Below are 19,088 nucleotides of genomic sequence, written 5' to 3' on the forward strand. Positions count from 1 at the left end.
ATTCTTTTCGATACAAATATTGAAAAAATGTATACCGCATAAAGTTAGCTACTTTACTATATTCTATGGATGGAATCCCAGAGCGTTGGTCAGCGGATAAGATAGAGGATATTTTTTAAACAACTGTTGTGCGCTATAAATAAGTTGGTTGTTGCAAATATGATTCTTCTTACTTTTTGTTAACACATTTTCTAAAGGCAAAATTTCTGTCTGAGGCTTAGCCGCGACATTTACCTTTTGCCACTGTTGTTTTAAAAGGCTTGTATGTTCAGCATGACAGAATTTCACCAGTGTGGTTCAACACAGCGCAACTTCCTTTTAACATAATAAGATGCTATCTACATACACGCAACTCACAAGAGAGCAGTCGAAACGCGTCCTTCGCTCGTTAAATACCCTTTTATTTTTTCTCGCCAACACGGAAAGTACCCCGCTTAAAACCCCAGTCCCCTTTTAACTTTTTTAGTGCAAACATCTTTGTGCGAAACGATACTCGGTCGGGCGTGTTTCGCTTCCCCTACAAAACCTAACAAAGCGGAGCATCCCAACGCCGATGGGCGCCCTAATCCGATTGCAAGATGTGCCCTAATTATACCTTCCCGTTCATTATATTGCTTATGATCGCTGTCACACGCCACACATCAGTCACCACCACACAACATAAGAGCCTTGCTATTGTTTTATGGACTATCTCGAACATTTCCGGTTTATGTTTGGTAGTAACCATGTCTGCGTCATGGCCTAAATTTGGGACAAAAGCCGATAAATTGTCCGGTACCTTGTTAATCCATTAATTCAAATTTTGACCGCCGATTTCTAAGGGATGGTTACCAGGTGCCTCGCACTACGATTATGCTAAACTAATAACTTGGCTAAAATTCCGAATTTTATAGTAATAATACCCTAAATTTTCCAGATTACTTGACAATCCTGGTACTAACTGCCGTCGTTGTGAAGGTCCGATTATTATAGGTCTACTAAATATAACTAAATGTTTGATCAAGATAGATGTAGGCTACACCTGAAGCCAAATATAGAAGTTTAAAAGTCAAACTACTTTAACCTTCTGCTACTTCGTGGGGACGTTGTGCCATTGTTTGAAGTTGCTCAAAAGACATAATCCCCATTGTATGACCGATCTTTGTTGTGCAACGCCGGAGATTTGGCGACTCTCTGCTGTCATTTTATATCATTTGCAGTCGATTGAGCCCTAAGAGTGAGCCCTTCCCGCTCATTAACCTATTACGGCTTTGCTCGAAGTCAACCACTGTCCACCCACCAGGGCATTAAATTGCTGGTCTAATGACGCGTACCAAATCTTTCAGTGGTTTGTCAGTTTTGCTACCTTTCATGAGACACATCATACCAAAGCTTATGGTCGTTCAAAGGCATCTTGTCGATTCTACAGCACACTGTTTCTTTTAATTCCTCACTAACTTCACGTTTTGCGATACAATGAGTTAACGGTGCGTTATACTTCACAAACAAGTAACATGGATTGGACGTCGATTCTTTTCCGTTTTGTTCACTACTGAATATATAACCCTGTATTTTAGTTGTAGCGACTTTTGTGAGCCCACTGTCTTATATGGGGTTTTACGCGAACGCACCCCGCTAACGGAAAATAAACGGCCAAGTTACCCGCATTTGCATGGGTTAAAATAAGCGTCATTCAAGCCGAAGGCGTTTTCGCCGACTGTTTTCTTAATTCTGTCGCTATGCTGTCTACGTCAACACGTATTACGACATTAAGAACTGTTATTTGTGTAATCCGATGAATGGTACGGTGGTACGTATTGTTCTGCTATATTTTCCGCTACCTCCACGCAACCGCTTGCGGGTGTGTCACTGGGTCGGCAGCGGGGGTAAGAGTAGAATAATTTTCTTACCGGGACTATGTAAACGTTTTTACAGGACATTTTATACAAATAAGGTCGCAAATTTACTTTATAACGGGGTTTAAAAAGCGTAACCTTATATAGGAAACCTATATTTATCGTCAAGTGCAGTGCACTGATGTGCCACTGCAATCTTATTCTACACACTTTTAAGACTATGGGGGTTGGCCTGGTGACAGGGAGGCATGTTCTAGTAAACTAGGAAGATTTTTTCACCGGTATTGCGTGTCGCAAAAATTATTTCACCGGTACGCCTTTCCGTGCAGTACCGGCTTACTTTTCGTTTGTGGAATAGCACGGCACTAAGACATACATTTGTGCGGTTAATCAGGGCTTTCATATAGTGCGGAAATTATCTGTTATACCAATAGGCACGGGCGCCCGCACGGGGGGCAAAGGGGGGGGGGGGGGCACTTGCCCCTCCCTGGAATTTCAAAATGCGATATTAGTATTATTTATAAATGTAATATGTATTACTTATAAAGGTTAAAAATATTATACATTATCCATTGCCCCCAGTGGCGTATCCAGGGGTGGGGGGGAGTTCTTACCCTCTTTTTGTAAGTGATATTATCGTTTTTGGTTCGTTTTTGTCATGGTTTAACAAAGTGTTCGAAGCGGCGTGCTTTTTAAGTAATTGGGTCACGCGTCTTAATCTAATGAGAAACCAAAATCGAGCGCCGTTTTTCGTTTTTTGTTTGGTCGACCGTAACCGCTGGATATCTCTTTCGTTATTTGTTTAGGTTGACTGATTAGCAAGTGTGCATTCGACAATTGACAACGCTAAGTCAAACCGTCTTTCTTTTTTTCTCGATAAAAACGTCGAGTTATACGCAATATGTTCCTCGCTGTTCTGTCTCTGCGCTAATATCCGATGTTGGTGTAACATCAACATTTGTTCAACTGAAGCAGATTCTTAAAAGGAGGTATAATAGTGACCAAAGTCTCCATTTTTAAGTAATGATGGTTAACGCAAAAGTATGCTCTTTAAGCATATTCCAGGACCAAGTGCTAAGTGTGGAATGGGCACAACTTATTTCCCTTCAACCGCAGCTTGTAATTTAGCTGACTTGGCAAACACAGCTCGGTGAAGATGTTGCGCTAATCGTGGTATTATAACACCCGGAAAAAACGATCTTCGTTTAGTATTGCAGGAGGTGAAAGACGTGTGACTCTACCACAATTTATAACACATATTTCACGGTCTTAGTTTGTTTTTTTGCCTGAAGTTACCATTGCACACCGTGATCGCAGCTGGCGCCTGACAGGATTGTCGACGACGCACGTGGTCACTTTTGCTGGAAGTATTTGGCTGTTTCTGTGACGTCATTATTCATTAACGTGAGACGAAAAATAGGGGAATTCCCTAAGTTTCTGGTTACGCCCCTGATTGCACCACCCTGGAAAATTTTCTGCGGGCGACCCTGCCAATAGGGTGCAGATTGACGCACCTTACACCATTTTGTTTATATATAAAACTAAAACTTTCCGGAGCCATCGCCGCTTTAATTACTCTTGTAGAGTGAATTGTAATAACGTCCACATGCATATTTTTAATTGCAGTTAATGCGTCATTTGTGTTATACACGACATGCAACAAGTCTGATGACATTTTAAGGAAGCGAAAACGCAAGTCAGCACGAAACGGTTTTCCAAAACAATGCCGCAACTTACGATGATTGTTCTTTGTTCACAATGTCGTAGGCCTATTTCTGATTTACAAGATTTCCCACAGACAAGCGAAAGTACTGCATAACGGCTAACTGCTTTATGGTTATTTTATGCGTCATATAAAGTAAACTGGCTTAAAAAGTTTGCTTTAACCGTTATTTTTAAGTAAAGTAAAAGCGCCAAGCCTCAACTTGCCCCCTTTTATTGCTTTGTGGGTTCCCTAAATTAGGTTTCGTTCATTGGGTGAAATGCTATTTAAAGTTGGCGCTACTTAACATGTAAGGTGCCCTGACGTCAGAGATTTCTGATTGTCTAAAAATATCGCACGGGGAACACCATTGAGATGCAACCAGGCAATGTAATGTATGCTGAAGGCTATACGTTGTTCAGGATAAAGAAAATGAAACGACAAAGAACATTCTCGTAGGAATGTTTTCACTCTTCAAACAGGGTAACATGAACCAGGAACATTGTATGTCATTCGTTGCCACCCATGCAAAACGACAAACCTAAAATTTTATTTCACAGCCCTTTAGTTTTCTATAAGTCAGTTTAGAATAAATTCTTTTCAGGGAAAGACCACACAATATTTACACTATTTGAAATGCAACATATTTTATTGGAGCATAAAACAAAGGCACAGAACGCAAGAGTTCCTTCAAAGTTTGACTGATCTCTTCTCTTGAAGCGACGTTACGGGTCTGCAGTCTTTAACGCCGAATTTCCTGTAAAAAAACAGAGTTAACGCATATTTATGTAAAGTGTTTAGAGCCCATGAAGGCCACAACCATTAATAGTTTGACAGCCATTGGTTAAGTGAATAGACGTTCTCGCGAGTATTCAATCGTGTTTGACAAGCGTTGTTTCGCAAAATGTAAATGCAAGATTTACAACGACAGCGCTTCGATTATACGTACAACACGAATTATAATTATCCACAGCGATGATGGTATAAATTAGGATTTACCTGAGCACGCTTGGCACGCGCAGCTCGTTATCCTGGGCAAGTCAACATGTCGTTCCGCACCGTCCGGACAAGTCAAGGTGACAGTTTGTAGAGTACGCGGTTGGTCAACAAGCGGCGCGCAGCATTCACAGGTCGCGTGTAGAAAGGGTTCCTGCGAGATTACAACGCGACGTGTCGCCATGTATTCAAACAAAACGCGCCCTAAACGCTACTTGAGGTTTGGGCGGAAGGCGAACGGCGCTAAAGGTGTTTTTTATAACTTTTATTATAGACTTCGTGGTTTACGACAATGAAAGATACACGCACATATGTGTTAAAAGTATGTAACGTGTTACGACGTAACACTGTTAAGTGTGTAGTGTGCATTTTTCATTGAGTGATGATATGGTACTCTAGAAACCCTTTAATTTGAAATTGCTTGCACTAACAGAATGTAGCAAGCATTGACGTATTTGACGGTTGTTTCTCAACTCGCTTATCTCTGAGCCTGAGTAGCTCATTGATAGAGCGACAGTCCAGATAACTCTGGAGGTCGTGAGTTCGAACCTCACTGCAGGCTAGTTGTTTTTTATCCTGCTTTGCTTTCATCGAGTCCGCGATGGCTTTTGGTGTTTTTCGACAAGGTTTTGAAACACCTCATTAACGTCTAACCCAGTGCTCAGCAACCTTTTTTTACTTGTGCCAAATTAACGGAGCGAATAACAGTCGGTGGTACACCCATAAAATATATGTTATTTGACAAAACTCACATGACAAACTAAACGAACGTCGCATGATTAAATGAGCCGAAAAAGTCAGGTATTACATTACTTAATGTTTTACCTTTACGGATTTACAGTCCTCCTGAAATATCTTTGAACTCCCTTACGGTAGTGGATCAATTATAATTGCATTTGGGTATTTTAGATAACATTTTTAAATCCTGACAATTATGCTTAAGTATGTAAAAACTTATGAAGATTATTTAGAAATATGACTTTTGGCGATTAAACGTAACATATAGTCACAACGTAAATATCACAAAAATTTAAATAGTAATGGATTATTGTAAGTGATCCAATTGCCTCTCTAGGTGTATATTTTTTGTTTTAGGTCTACATATAATGTACACCAAAAATACAAGTAAAAAAACCTCCCGGAACACCGGCTGCGCAGCACTGGTCTAACCCTTGGTGACCTGATAAAAATCACACGTTTGAAATCACATTTTTTAACTTTGCTTTAGTGGTTGAGAAAGTGAGTTCCTTAAATTACGAAATTCTTTATAAATCTAGCACGATGTAGCCTAAAAAAATTCTTTGATAGGTATTCTGCGAATGTGCTTTGTCTATGGGAAAATTATCAAAATAAGTGCTACAAAACATTCTGTGCCAACATCAGTAAAAAGGTTTAAAGCCTACAAAATACCATTATTGTTTGTGGGGCGATGATTTTAGAAGATACTAATTTAAATGTAATCGTATATTTGTATTTGATATGGTACCCAAAAGTTTAAAGATTAAAAACGAAGTTGCAATTATAGTTATAAACTACACAACTAAAATGCTCACGTAAGGCAGCAAATGCACAGAGGATCGACATCGACCAGCACAATATCTAATTTCGGTGTTGTGCGAAACACAGCCCTCGACGGTCAAGTTCCTCAATTCGCTCCTGGCCTCGCATCGTGACGGAATTTCCCGTTCGTCTGCAAACAAAAAGATGCTCAACAAAAGCACACGAACGTCAATCTGGTCTGTTGACTTAGCGTAACACCGGGAAGTTTTCTTCGAAACACTCAAAGGATTGCAACATAAGAAGGTAAATATTGGTCTTGTTGGTTTTTTTAGTAGACGCTAATAATAAACTTAGGCGGTTCAACGTAGAAACACTTTCGCTTTCGTGGCTGATGTTTTTCGAACAACGTGTTTCCTTGTCTCACAAACGTTTTTCAAGTTTGTGCAACAAACTGAATGCATTTTTAAACCAGTTCGGTTACTTGTAGCTCTAATGCAGTGTCTCTCAACCTTTTTTCGCGAAGACCCAAATAATAAATCTAAGTATAACAGCGAATCTTTGGCGACCCAATTCTCTTCACTGGACTTCTTGTAAGCGAAACAACATAAAATTTTGGTATAGATAAGTCGAATTTAAGTTATATCCGCCACGTCTTCGTATTTCTGACCTAATGTGCCCAAGTATTGGAGTATTCTTTCTTAGAACCAGTCTCAATAAATCTAACCATGTAAAACACTATAGTCGGCGACCCAAACAAATTAAACGGCGACCCAATCTTGGGTCGCGACCCATGGGTTGAGTAACACTGCTCGAATGGTTAGGCATAAGTTAACCCCTGCGAATAACGGAAACATTCTGGGGTGAAGACTTACCCTCTTCCGGCTGGCAGGACTCGCAGCATTCCTCCGGCTTTCGTCTCTTTACTTCTCCATCGCGGCACCGAACCTCCGGACAGGAAGTCACCCCGTGACACGGCCCGTAGCAAGGTGCCACGTCAGGGCAGTGACGTCGCTGAATGCTCGTGACGTCAGTGTTGCAGTGTAAGTTGGACGTGCACTTTCGCGAGCGAGTTTGTGTGGCATCTATCGAAGAAGGCAAAGATCATCAAAATGCGAACGAAAATCGGCGTTTATAGTTTTCATTACCGTGATATTGAGGTTTTTGTTAGTAATATGCGCATAAATGTTAGGCATAGTCTAATTTTTATTAACAATCTGTCTTAGCATAAAACAAACCCTACATGGTTAAAAACAAAAAAAACATAACTCATAATTCTTGTTTTAACTTTACTTGGAAATCGAAGTGAAACGTAAAACGAGTTGTACGCTTTTCTGCCATTATTAGTAAATTTATATGGCCAAAGGCGTTGCTTTTTTTTGGTTTCACGATTACAGTGACTCACATTAACAAATGTTGTTATCGGGGTTAGTGTCATATCTTAAATACACATGATATAAATAGTTTAACAGTGATGCAAAACACAGCCTTCGTGCTGTTTAACTACGGTTGTCAATGGACAAGTATATGTGTAAAAGTACGAACTAGCACCGAACAAAATCGTGTTTTTAAACTTACTAGCTCCGCAAGATGCGTCACATTGCGACCATTCAGACCAATCTGTCCAGCAGATGTCCTTACACGTTTCTGTCCGGCTTGCAGTACAAAAGCACTGTATGCATTCACCCTCACTCCACGTCTAAAAAATAAAGTTTGTTTTATATATATGAAACAGAAAATACAATTCAAAAGTGATGAAATCATAAAAATAGTTTTCTAGAAACTTAAAAAAATACCAAAATATATCCTAATATTGTCATTTATCTGTTTGTATTGGGAAGCACTTCCTTTAACCGGAGAAAGTGGCATGCTGTCTAAAACAAATCTCTTTGTTCAGTTTTTGTTTAACTGATTCCTATACCTTCGTTGCATAATTCGCTCCGCCGCACTGACCACATGGTGGGAGCATTTCATCGCAACTTTCACGTTCCACGTCACCTTGCTCGCACACTTTACTGTTGGTCGTTGAAGTACGGAGTCGGGTTCGGGACGAAGGAATCGAATCTGGATCATTTTGAAGAATAATTCTTAATATGTAATAACGGAACATAAAGTCACTAAAAATATAGGCATGTGCAATGCTACTCTTATCAAGCGTATGTAAAATTTATAGAAAAGGCTACTGTATACACGTGGACAAAAAGATGACAATAAATCCAAGTACAGCTTTTGAGCCTAACTCAGTGGTTCTTAAACCTTTTATGGCTTGGGGAACCCCTCAGGAATAGTAAATAGATTGCGGCACCCCTACAAAACTTTTCCCTAGGTAAATCACTAGAATGTCACAATAAACGGAACTGGAAGAACACACATCACCTCTAGACAGCGTAGGAAGTTATAAGTGGATAGATTCCACTCTAATCTTACACAAAAAGTTGTAAGAGTTGAACAAAAATCAGATTCTTAAAGATTCTCAAATATCTCTCGGTATCCTTGAGCATTAGAAATAGCACCCCAGGGCGCTGCGACACCCCGGTTGAGAACCACTGGCCTAACTATCAGATAACAGCCAAAAGCTAAGTTGTAATACCCGTGTTTCAAACGTGGCCGATATACCTGCACATGATGAATTGCAGCTGGACCAAGAGCCCCATTTACTCCACTCGCATTGCTCGTTGACTTGACACTTCTCTTCGCCACAAACCACAAGACCAACTAAGCAAGTGCAGTTCGCCCTACACGAAAAGGAACAATCACACATCGTTGTTGTATATGAAGTATAATTCGACATCCCTAGATGATTTTCATTATTTTAACAATGGAAGTGATTTTTTTTCAAAAAATTTTTTTTTTTTTTTTTTTTTTTGAAATGTGAAGGTTTTTTCTGGTAATAGTTAATTTTTTTACCTTATTTTACTTTGTAATACGCACTGTTGTATATTCGGTCGAACATTTTTACAACAAACTCTTTTTAACGTATTACGCGGTCTTAAAAGTATTTTTTAAGAACATAAATTTTTGTTACACGGAAAAGTTTATTGCGGCACCCACCGGCAAATATTTCCCACGTCGTCATTTTCGGTGGTTTCCCAGCCTGCCCCGGAATGCCAGCGGTGGCCCTTTGCGTCCTTGCACTCGCACTGGTGCGCGTTCACACACTGATTCGCGCCTTCTTCGTCCAGTTGCAGCACCTTGCCCGGTTCGCACACGCATATGTGTGAGCAGTCGTCCAGATCACACTGAACTGCCGAGTCTGTACATTGTGCGAAAATCGTAACAATTAGAGCGACTCATCAGCAAGGAAACGACAAATTTTTCTGTGTTTGCGACCTTTAGAGCAGTGATTTCCGACCGTTTTATTCTCGCGACTTCTTTTAAGTAATTTGCGCGATCCCCTTAATTGTTTGACTGAATCTATGCTTGGTTGATTAAGTTAAAAGTGTAATCGTGACGTCATAAATACGACTAGTTCATCGCAGCAAAATCCACATAAACACAAATGTTAGACTGACGGTTGCTTTTGCTCTTATTATACTGCTAAACTTTAAATTCATATCGCTTATTTCTTCTGAAGTTTTTGTTTATCAAATACTACACGGCGACCCCCCAGACAAACCCTTGCGACCCCCAGGTTGGGAGCCACTGCTTTAGTGTAACAAAACGTTTGCGAACGGTATATTTTGTCTAATTCAAAGTGATTGCGTAATATATACAGGCGAAAATAATAAAATTTTACTTAAAAACTTACCCGAGGTTAGCTCATAGCAAGCACGGGGTAGTCGTTCGGCCAATCCGCTTGCGCTCATGCGACAATCGTCACAGTTTTTACGCAAGGTCATTTCCGGCGGACAAGCTGTGACGTTGGGACAGGGCGCGAGGCGACACGGTCGCGTTTCGTTGTAGCTTCCTGTAAGCAACGAACTCGTGTTTGCGACAAACTGTACTTCAAAACCGATCGGTTTATGTGTGGTACTTTATTTGTTCACCTCAAAGTGGAATACTTGCGAAACTAGATTGAATACAGTCTCTTAAATGCCATGACCACTCACAACAACTAACTAAAAACAATTTCACACAGCAAAAACCCTCATGGGTATTGTAACTGTCTTTTAATGCCATAGTTTTATGTCCTATTTTTCTTTTACCTGGCGTATACCAGCTGTTAAAAAATAGTCCAGCGGTACAGAATTTAAACGTTATACAGTTTAATATCGCATTTTGGCCAAATTTACCCTAATATGACAGAAAAGACATTCTATTACCTGGACAAGTATGGTTTTCCCTGAGTTCGACGTTTCCGCAGCCGCGAAACCTTGTTTGGCTGCCTTTGTCGCAAGAACCGCGACAGGAAGACCACGGTTGCCAGGCGCTCCACGCTGGAGAGGTCCCGTTGTTGCACAACTTACCGAAGCATGGTCTCGTTTCTGTTGCGTTGTTTGTCGAAGTAGGGTTACACTCTTCGGCCGGCAAACTTTACAAAAAAATGTTGTTTTTTTTTTCAACGCCCAGCTCGCTATGTTTAACGCTATTTGCAACTATATATTTATACCTCCCAGCTTCGTTTGTTATCGATTTTTCTATAGTATAACATATGGAAGTTGAGGTATTTACCTCTGTAACTTGTTGAAGCAACTCCGTTGTCTTGATTGTGTCCCAGCTTTGCAGGACTGACTACAATCGCTCCAAGGCGACCAATGGGCCCACGAAGGGGGACAAGGAGCACTGTGAAAACAGCAATTTGCTTGAAATACTTTCGTGTTTAATGGGTTTGTAACTATATCCAGATTTGGAAAAATTAAAAGCAGTAAAATATCACTGCAATTGGTTTAGACCCTTCTGTAATGGCTTCGCTTTTCAGCCAACAAAAACACAGCTATTACCTAACATTGCATCTGCTTATTTGTCGAAGCTCTTCCTCTACGCAACGGCTTTCCTGACGACAATTTCTCGACCTCATTCTTATTCCCCTTGTTCCTCCGCACGACTGCGAGCAACCACTCCAGGGTTGCCACATGTCCATTGTACACGATACGTTTTGGTAACAAGGGCGCATCTGTACAGTCGTTTGTATATATAAAAATCTCTGGGTAAAACAAATTTTAAATCATTAACTTACCTCCTCTTTGCTTCCAGCACAAGTGTTTCCACCCAGAAAGCAGTTTCTTTGTCGTTGCTGGATCCCGCCATTACAGGTGACTAACCACAAAAAGAGTTACATGTAGTTGTTTGGGTGGTTTTGCAGAATGTAGAGCTTTCTATTTATCTATGTGTAATTATTGGACAATAAATAACTTACCGGAACACGTTGACCACTCAGTCCAAGAGTTCCAACCATGTGATGTGCCATTGGTGCAGTTCGTTTCTGGAGAATCACGACGCTTGTTATGTGTTTCGCAAAATTTTATTAGAAACTTTAATAAACGAAAACTTGTCGGTAAAAATTTATCGTGTAAATGCGAAGCGAAACTTTTGTAATAATGGTTAGTGTGCCAGATTTAAATTAACAATTTAAATCAAACTAAACTGACCTGTAGTGGCTTGGCAGTCGATATTTCCACGGCGTTCACATTTACATGTCGTACAATCCCTAGTCACACTGTGATTCTGACTGACAGCGGTCACGCCTATAACAACATTAAGTACACCTTATATTTCACAAGAAGGCAAAAGTGAACAATAGATCTACACTTTGTAGCTTTAATTTAAAAGCAAACATAAGACCCCAAGGTTGATTCTTTTAAAGTTGGCACTTGCGAATCTTACTCCATATAAAAACAGATTCTAAAAACTCACTTATGATATGGGAACATCAAGCTATAAAGTGTGAAAGTAAACAGTAAGGGTTAAAACAAGCCATTACACACCTGTTTCTTCAATAAGAAAGCAGGGGCAGTTGTCAGGCTCGACACAACGATATTTATCGCTGTTTTCTACAGGACTTAAGAGTAGACCTTTTGGACAGGTGCATTGGGGTATACAGTTATCCCACCGTCGTTCGCGATCTACACATAAAACAAAACTGAAGTCTAATCTTTTAAATCTTAATAAAGAATCACCTTATTCAAAAGAGAAATTTCTGAAGTTTCATCTAATTTAGTAACCAACTAGTTGATACCTAATGTTGGTTAAACAAAGCAAAACGTTATATTATAAAACTATTATACACAATTTATTATTAAAAACCAGATTTCTAGTATAGGTAAACAGTGAAAAATATTTATATTGAAGTAGGTCTATTTCTTGCTTATTTTAATGCGTCAGTTCTTACATGGAGGTTCGTGTAGCAATTCATTTCCGTTCAGGCATTGAACTTTGGTCGACAGACCCAAACACGATTTAACTTCTTTCGAAGTCGGAGAGCTTTCACAAGGTGATAGCACAAGACCAGGTGGGCAAGTTAAACCGCATCGACCGATATTCCACCTAATACAAAAACTAAGTTAATTCTCTAAAAGACAAATTTAAACAACAAACGTACATTCCTATTGATTTTCCTTATATAGAACGAGTATTATCAACATATGTTTTATACACATTTTCACCTGCACGGCTTAGTTTGCAATTTGATTCCATTACATGGCGATGACGTCACACAATGACGACTTCTCACGCTATATGGCGAATCGCATGTACACTCGGTCCAGTCACCCCATCCTCCCCAACTAGAAGGGTTATCCGGGTCGGTGGGGCAATGGGGGGTCCGGGGACAAGTTGATGTCTGGGTCTGTTTCGATTCGTTTTTAGGCGTCGCGTCGTTGGTCGTTTCACATGTGAGTGGTTTTCCATCGTGGTTAACTGGGGCTGAACAGGCACATGACCTGACTCTTTTTCGTTCATGGAGACTGCACGATCTAAATAGATATTTTCATTTGTACACTTGTAGTACCACCTGGCTTCAATACAATTGTTGTTTATTTAAAATCACTAAATGGACAAACAGAATAAGGCAGTGATTCCAAAACTATGTGCCGCGACACACTCGTACACTAGTAATTTTGGAAAAATAAGTTATTTGTATTACCAATAGCATACACGCAAACATTTTAGACTTAAATGCGCACTATCTATTACAAATTTATAATATTGAGACATTTACATATAGTTGGTCGTGTGCTAAGGGTGATAGTATAGTATATTGTTATTCTGTTAAAAGTATGCCGCGTTATACTCAACATTTTTGTAGTGTACTGCAAGCAAATAATTAAGTTTGAGAACCACTGTAATAAGGCAATAGCTTTTGTATAACGTTCTTGGTTTACCTTTCATCACAATACGACCAGTGCGACCAAGCGCACCATTCCCCTTTGTTTTCACAACGCATGATGCCGTTGCGACAGTTGCAACGACGAGCAATCGGCTGGCTGTGCACCACACTCTAAGTTAAAAGATATTTTAAGTATTGTCGCACTGCTTATTCAACAGTTGAACTGGTAGCAACTAGCAGTATTGTAATGACTTAAGTTAATTGACTTAAGTGCACTTAACTCACTGTGTTCAAATGACTTGACTTAAGTATTTTAGACACATGACTTGAGTTGAATTAAGTGCCTCCAATTTTTTGTAAAATTTGATTATTTATTTTTTACGAGAACATCGTTACGGCACATTTGACCACTGGCGACTCTGTACATACTGAGTTTTCGGCGTAAAAAATCCCCGTAGTTGCGTCGAAGCAGCCGCATTGGTCGCTATCCACACAGGACTTGAAATCTCTGGATAACAACATGCCTGTAGGGCAGTGACATCCTGGCGTACAAGAGGCAGCGCAAACCTGATAAACCAACGAATGCCATCTTTAGAACGAATTTTTTGCAAGCAAAAATTTCTGTATATTTTTTAATTTGATTTAACTTTGAATCTTTCACTAAAAATAATATGATAATTAGGCGTTTCAAGTGCCACTTGTTTTTTTTATATTAGAAGAAATCGTCTCCGCAGAATAAATCCTGTTTCGAAGCGTGAGAAATCGATTTGTTATTGCAACTTTCACTAAAATTCTCTAAAAGCAAACGACAAATCTGTAACGCGTACAGTTTGCTCGTTGTATTCCTTATTTAGACAAAATTTTATGCTTTATGAAAATAAGTTGTTATACGTTTTTAAAGGGTTTTTATATCTTACGCAGTGACGTGTTTCTAACTTACTGACCTCTTCTCCAAAACACGATTTAGTGCAAATAGGCCTGCATTCGCTGTAGCGACTTCCCGGAAGAAGGAGTTGACACTCGGCATCGGTGATCGGAGGTGTTGCGTTGTCGTCACAAGGTGGCGCCGTGCTGTTTGTCTCGCAAAAGGCAACTTGTGTGGATTTACCGGCGCACTGACCTTATTATACAAATACATAATTTGCAAGCATGTTTATTTATTGTAAGTTTGTGTTTCTGTACTTCAACTATATTTAAAGTTAATAATACGGTACATTGTAATATGTTAGTTATTCTATCTCATAATTTTTGTATCTTTTAGGGCATTTAATGTGACTACAAAAAAAGTAATATATTACGCTAGTTATATACCTGCGTTTGCTTTTTGTTCACACTTTCTGCTTCTGGTCCTAAAAGAACTTTGCGTTGCGTTTGACTGGCACGTGACTGAGCACTTCGACCAATCAGACCAACTGCTCCAAGTCACGTGATTGGGACACTGTGGAAGCGACGCATTGTCGCAGCGGCTTGTTTCGACCGTTGTAGTACAGTTGAATGATCTATTTTTAATAACATTTACCATAAGTTCTTTTATGTAGAACCTATTTATGCCAACAACAATGCATGACAGTTTATTTCTAGCATACTTATTACATAACAAAACAATAACTTCGTATTTTAAAAATTGATGCATTTAATTAAAATCTTTAAAAGCATTTGAATTATTACGATCCCTGTTAAAAAAAAGCCTCTAATTTATTTACTCACCCTTGCAGGCATTGTCGGTATCTGTGTCTCCACGAGTGTTCATTACCGCTGACGCAAGTTGTACTACATGAACCCCAAGACGACCAAGAGTTTCCGCACGTTGTCAGGTCTTTCAAAAGAATTTGTTTATAATAATAATACCCTCGGTTTAATCATGCAGTCGGTCTTACCTGTGCAGTTGTAATTTGTTCCCGGACATGCCGTTGTGCTGCAATCACGTTGCTCCATCAGACTCTTGTTGCAATGTCCGTTGATGTATTGGTTTATATACCGGGATTGGAAAGATCTGGAACCGAACATGTTTTGTCAAAGTTGTCCCTCATAAATACAAACACAACGTTTTGTCGAAAACGAGTGCAAATAGTTTCAGTTTTTACATACGAGTAGGCCCTATTCACGTGTAATCCAAAACCGAAATAAAGCTTCTGTCTGTATCACTTACCCAAATCTTCGTTGAATACCAACACCACAACTGCGCGTGCACGTTGACCACTCCGACCACACGACATTGTTTTTGGTGATGTCATCACATTCTTCTGACGTCATGCAACTGTTTGTCCCGCTATTCTTAGTCGTACACGTCACTACCCCGTTGACGCACACGCACATTGTGCAGCGACCAAGGAAGAAATGTGTTGCCGGTCTGTAAAAGTGATAAAAACAATCCGAAAAAATAACGAAGGGCGTTTCATTAACCATGGCTAAAACATTTTACGTTTGGTAATTAAATCTAGTATGTTTCCTGGTAGTGCAACTCTGAATTTGGTAGTACAACTGTGAATTATTAACCAGTTACGAAATCACCACGTGTGTACGTTATCACGGAATTTCTTAAAACGCTCGCGCTTATTCAAGCCTTTTTAATGCGTCTTAACAAGTAAAATATACATGCTTATGGTGCTTATAATCACCTCTGATTGGTTAGAAAAATACATAGTAGTCTAGTCATTCTTACCGTCTTACAATCCCCATGGCGTAGCAGTTGCACCGTTCCCGCGGCACACATGCCCCGTTTTGCAGGAACAGACCATCGCGACACTCGCATCTCTCCAGATCGCACGAAGCATTGCTGTTGGTGATGTTGTCGTGGTTACAAACAATGTCATCCCCGAAATCGCTGTTTAGCCCGAAACATGTGGAAACTACAAATTGCCAATATATGGCGGCCTGTTAGACCGAGAATTTAATGTATTTTTTTATACTTATTTTTATAATTTACCTTTGTTGCACGAATTGCATCCCTTGACTAGGGTTGCCCCCGCCGTACAGCCTCCATCTTTGCACGGTAGATTGTTGCAGGATCTAACCTGAAAAGGTAAAAACCTTATTATTTAAAGGAAAGTCAGAAAATGAACTGATATATTAAACATCCTTATCAATGTAAATAGTTGCCGAAAAATGTTTGCTCTAGCGAAAACTATCACTGCTATTGTAGAGTTAAGTTACTTCGGGATATTAAAAGTTCCTCTACATACCCGATGTGACTTTCCAGGACATGCCTCCGTTCCTTGCGATTTGCAAGATCTTCGTTTAACCTGAACTCCACCATTGCAGGATCTTTAAAGATATAACAGCCTTTACTATTGAAACCTCGCAAAAAATCACATTAAATAAAAACAAACCTGTCACATCGCGACCATTGAGACCACTGTGTCCAGGCCACTTCCATTGGACAAATACTCAAACCGCAATGGACAGATTGCAATTCTTCCCCGTTACATGGTTCACCATCTTTTGACACAAACAAAGCAAGATAAGTCAAGTTGCTTGGAAAATAATGAGTAGAATTTTGATACTTACTAGGTAAATTGCAATGTCTGAATCGTCGACTTGTCCCAATCGCTGTTTGAACTGACCCATTTTTTCTGCAACAATTTTTAAATGCAATTCAGCAAATGAAATAAAAAGATAAGTTGCATTTTTTTATCTTTTAATATCGATTAAAATACATATTTTCTTGTCACGTTGCATGCTCTCCCAGCTTATTGCAAAGATGTCACTTCGACTTACATATCTACGCATGAGCGACTGCACGTTGACCACTGGCTCCATGGCAACCATCCTGGTTCGCCGCAAGTTCGATTTGTACAAATCATCCTCCCACTGCTGCAAGTGCATTGGTTGCAATCCCAGTTAACGCTTTCTCCCGGGTTGAGATATACCCTCGGCGTTACTTCAAACTGCGGCCTGTATCTGGACAAGTTGCACTTGCACCCTTCGATGGGAATGCATCTTCCGTTCTGTTAAAGAAATAAGAGTATTGGTGGCTTTATAATTTAGAAGCAGCGTGTTAGAGTAGTGTTAAACGGAACAATATCGGTTAAGCAGCGAATAAAAATTTTGATTATACAGCTTATATTTAAATAATAATCGTGTTTTTTTTTAGTTGTAAACAATTAGTTATGAAAAATCCACGAACTTTGTATCTTAAAGTTGTTGTATAAAATACTCTAAAAAAATCAAAACTTTACGTTTACGGGAACAGCCTACCTGCAGGTACAAGCCCTCTGGACAAGCGCATGTCCACCGGCACTGGCCAAAGCACGACGGACCCACTGTTACGTCACTTGCTACGTCATCGCAGCTGCCCGTACACGTGACGCACCGAAAGCTTGCGTCAGGCGAACACGTGGAGCAGCTGGAGTTGGATGTGGATGATTCGGTGCAGATTCTAGTTTGTCTGGTGCTTGTTTTGCCGTTGAAACGACAGTTTGAAATATGAACTTCGCCGCTGTCGACTGGTTATACAAGTTAGAAAAAAAATTAGGGATTTTATTGGAAAATAACGAGGTGCTGTATAAAACATAATCAGTTTATGTCGAAACATTGTCTTTCGTTTTATTAAAAAAGGTATTGTTTAGAAGCGTTGTACATGTTTCGTCTACCTTTGGTGTAAAAGGCTGCCGGTGAATATTGCGCCATATAAAAAACTTAAGAATACAAAAAAAGATTGGGGGTACTTTCTTTGTAGACAAAAGTGGAACAAATACGTCCATACGGAGAAAGACATGCGTTTTCGGTGCCGAGGTTACTTAGTGGTACAAGGTTGCTGATCAAGACCGCACAGCAACTCATAACGGCTTTCTTGCAACTCTCTTAGACGTTCAACACATCCTTCCACGGATATCGCGATAAAAAAAACACTAACACCCATACCTTGACACTTTCTTTGCCGAAACTGCCTCCCAACGCCGCAAGTTGTTGAGCATCGGCTCCATTTCGTCCACGGAGACAGGAACGAAGGACAAGAAGCGTTGCTCGCAGAACCGCAAGGTTGAGTTTCGTGTCCTGAACCCTCGCAGTCACTACCCCGAGGTCCCGACTTTGATGGGTTGGTTGGGGATCTAAAGCGGTGAACGCGCCCGTTGCTGCCGCAAGTCCTGTAACGCAATAAACGTCACATTTAAACCGCGGGGTTTGGCAATTTTAAGATACCTGCTATATGAAGTACACCGAAAAGCCATCGCAGACTCGCCGAATCTGTCGATCTATGATGCAAGCAGAGCAAGCCAGAAAAACAACTGGCCTGCAGTGAGGTTCGAACTCACGACCTCCGGTCAAGCCGGGACCGTCGCTCTACCAACTGAGCTATACAGGCTCAGAGAGGAGCGAGTCGAGAAACAACCATGCGCCAATACTTGCACATTTTGTTAGTACAAGCAACTTCACACTGGGGGATCATCAGTCCACTTTTCGGTGTACTATTGATACGGAAGCCGTAATCGTTGGTCATAAAGCAACTTCCGAGGGGCTAGATCACAGATGTTATTAAACACATATGTTTGTGTGTGTCTTTCATTGCTATATGAAGCTATCAGAGTACGGCCTCGATATTTGACATTTACGCCGGAAAGGTTTACCCAACCTTACACTTTTTGTTTTTAAAGTCGATTGCTTGTTGGCAATGGGTTTAAAGTAAAGTTTCAGTTTGAAAAAAATATTTTTCGTATTAGAAGTATTTTAAACCTAACTGTAATAAAGGTATTGCTATATTAGGGAGAATATCGGCATGTATTTTACCTATTTCTTTACATGTGAGCATTTTTTGGTTTCTTTTTAACTCTTAACATAGCGATGCGAGTGGCGTACTGCAGTGTGCGGACCGTCACCAGGAGATGACAGATCATCGAACAATATAAAGCCTAAT

The 19,088-nt window shown here is 40.1% G+C and overlaps 1 protein-coding gene across 1 annotated transcript in view; it reads right to left on the reverse strand.

The window, feature by feature from the left end:
- Positions 1-4,262: 4,262 nt before the first annotated feature.
- Positions 4,263-19,088, reverse strand: part of LOC146147125 (SCO-spondin-like) — a 45,291-nt gene continuing 30,465 nt past the window's right edge. The window contains exons 50-81 of the mRNA XM_083387922.1: positions 18,098-18,321; positions 17,432-17,679; positions 16,952-17,181; positions 16,564-16,707; positions 16,417-16,498; positions 16,161-16,248; positions 15,897-16,083; positions 15,384-15,584; positions 15,112-15,227; positions 14,942-15,050; positions 14,546-14,733; positions 14,179-14,354; positions 13,664-13,801; positions 13,290-13,405; positions 12,573-12,881; positions 12,299-12,453; positions 11,895-12,032; positions 11,559-11,654; positions 11,327-11,392; positions 11,147-11,226; positions 10,911-11,083; positions 10,642-10,752; positions 10,293-10,501; positions 9,779-9,937; positions 9,082-9,283; positions 8,647-8,765; positions 7,952-8,094; positions 7,609-7,729; positions 6,906-7,115; positions 6,087-6,223; positions 4,537-4,687; positions 4,263-4,294 (exon numbers count right to left, since the gene is read on the reverse strand). Of these exons, the coding sequence (XP_083244048.1) occupies positions 4,263-4,294; positions 4,537-4,687; positions 6,087-6,223; positions 6,906-7,115; positions 7,609-7,729; positions 7,952-8,094; positions 8,647-8,765; positions 9,082-9,283; positions 9,779-9,937; positions 10,293-10,501; positions 10,642-10,752; positions 10,911-11,083; positions 11,147-11,226; positions 11,327-11,392; positions 11,559-11,654; positions 11,895-12,032; positions 12,299-12,453; positions 12,573-12,881; positions 13,290-13,405; positions 13,664-13,801; positions 14,179-14,354; positions 14,546-14,733; positions 14,942-15,050; positions 15,112-15,227; positions 15,384-15,584; positions 15,897-16,083; positions 16,161-16,248; positions 16,417-16,498; positions 16,564-16,707; positions 16,952-17,181; positions 17,432-17,679; positions 18,098-18,321 (4,858 nt within the window). The remainder of the gene's footprint in view (positions 4,295-4,536; positions 4,688-6,086; positions 6,224-6,905; positions 7,116-7,608; positions 7,730-7,951; positions 8,095-8,646; positions 8,766-9,081; positions 9,284-9,778; positions 9,938-10,292; positions 10,502-10,641; positions 10,753-10,910; positions 11,084-11,146; positions 11,227-11,326; positions 11,393-11,558; positions 11,655-11,894; positions 12,033-12,298; positions 12,454-12,572; positions 12,882-13,289; positions 13,406-13,663; positions 13,802-14,178; positions 14,355-14,545; positions 14,734-14,941; positions 15,051-15,111; positions 15,228-15,383; positions 15,585-15,896; positions 16,084-16,160; positions 16,249-16,416; positions 16,499-16,563; positions 16,708-16,951; positions 17,182-17,431; positions 17,680-18,097; positions 18,322-19,088) is intronic.

This window comes from Ascidiella aspersa, chromosome 4 (genome assembly GCF_963924565.1).
Source record: "Ascidiella aspersa chromosome 4, kaAscAspe10.2, whole genome shotgun sequence".
Lineage (NCBI taxonomy): Eukaryota > Metazoa > Chordata > Ascidiacea > Phlebobranchia > Ascidiidae > Ascidiella > Ascidiella aspersa.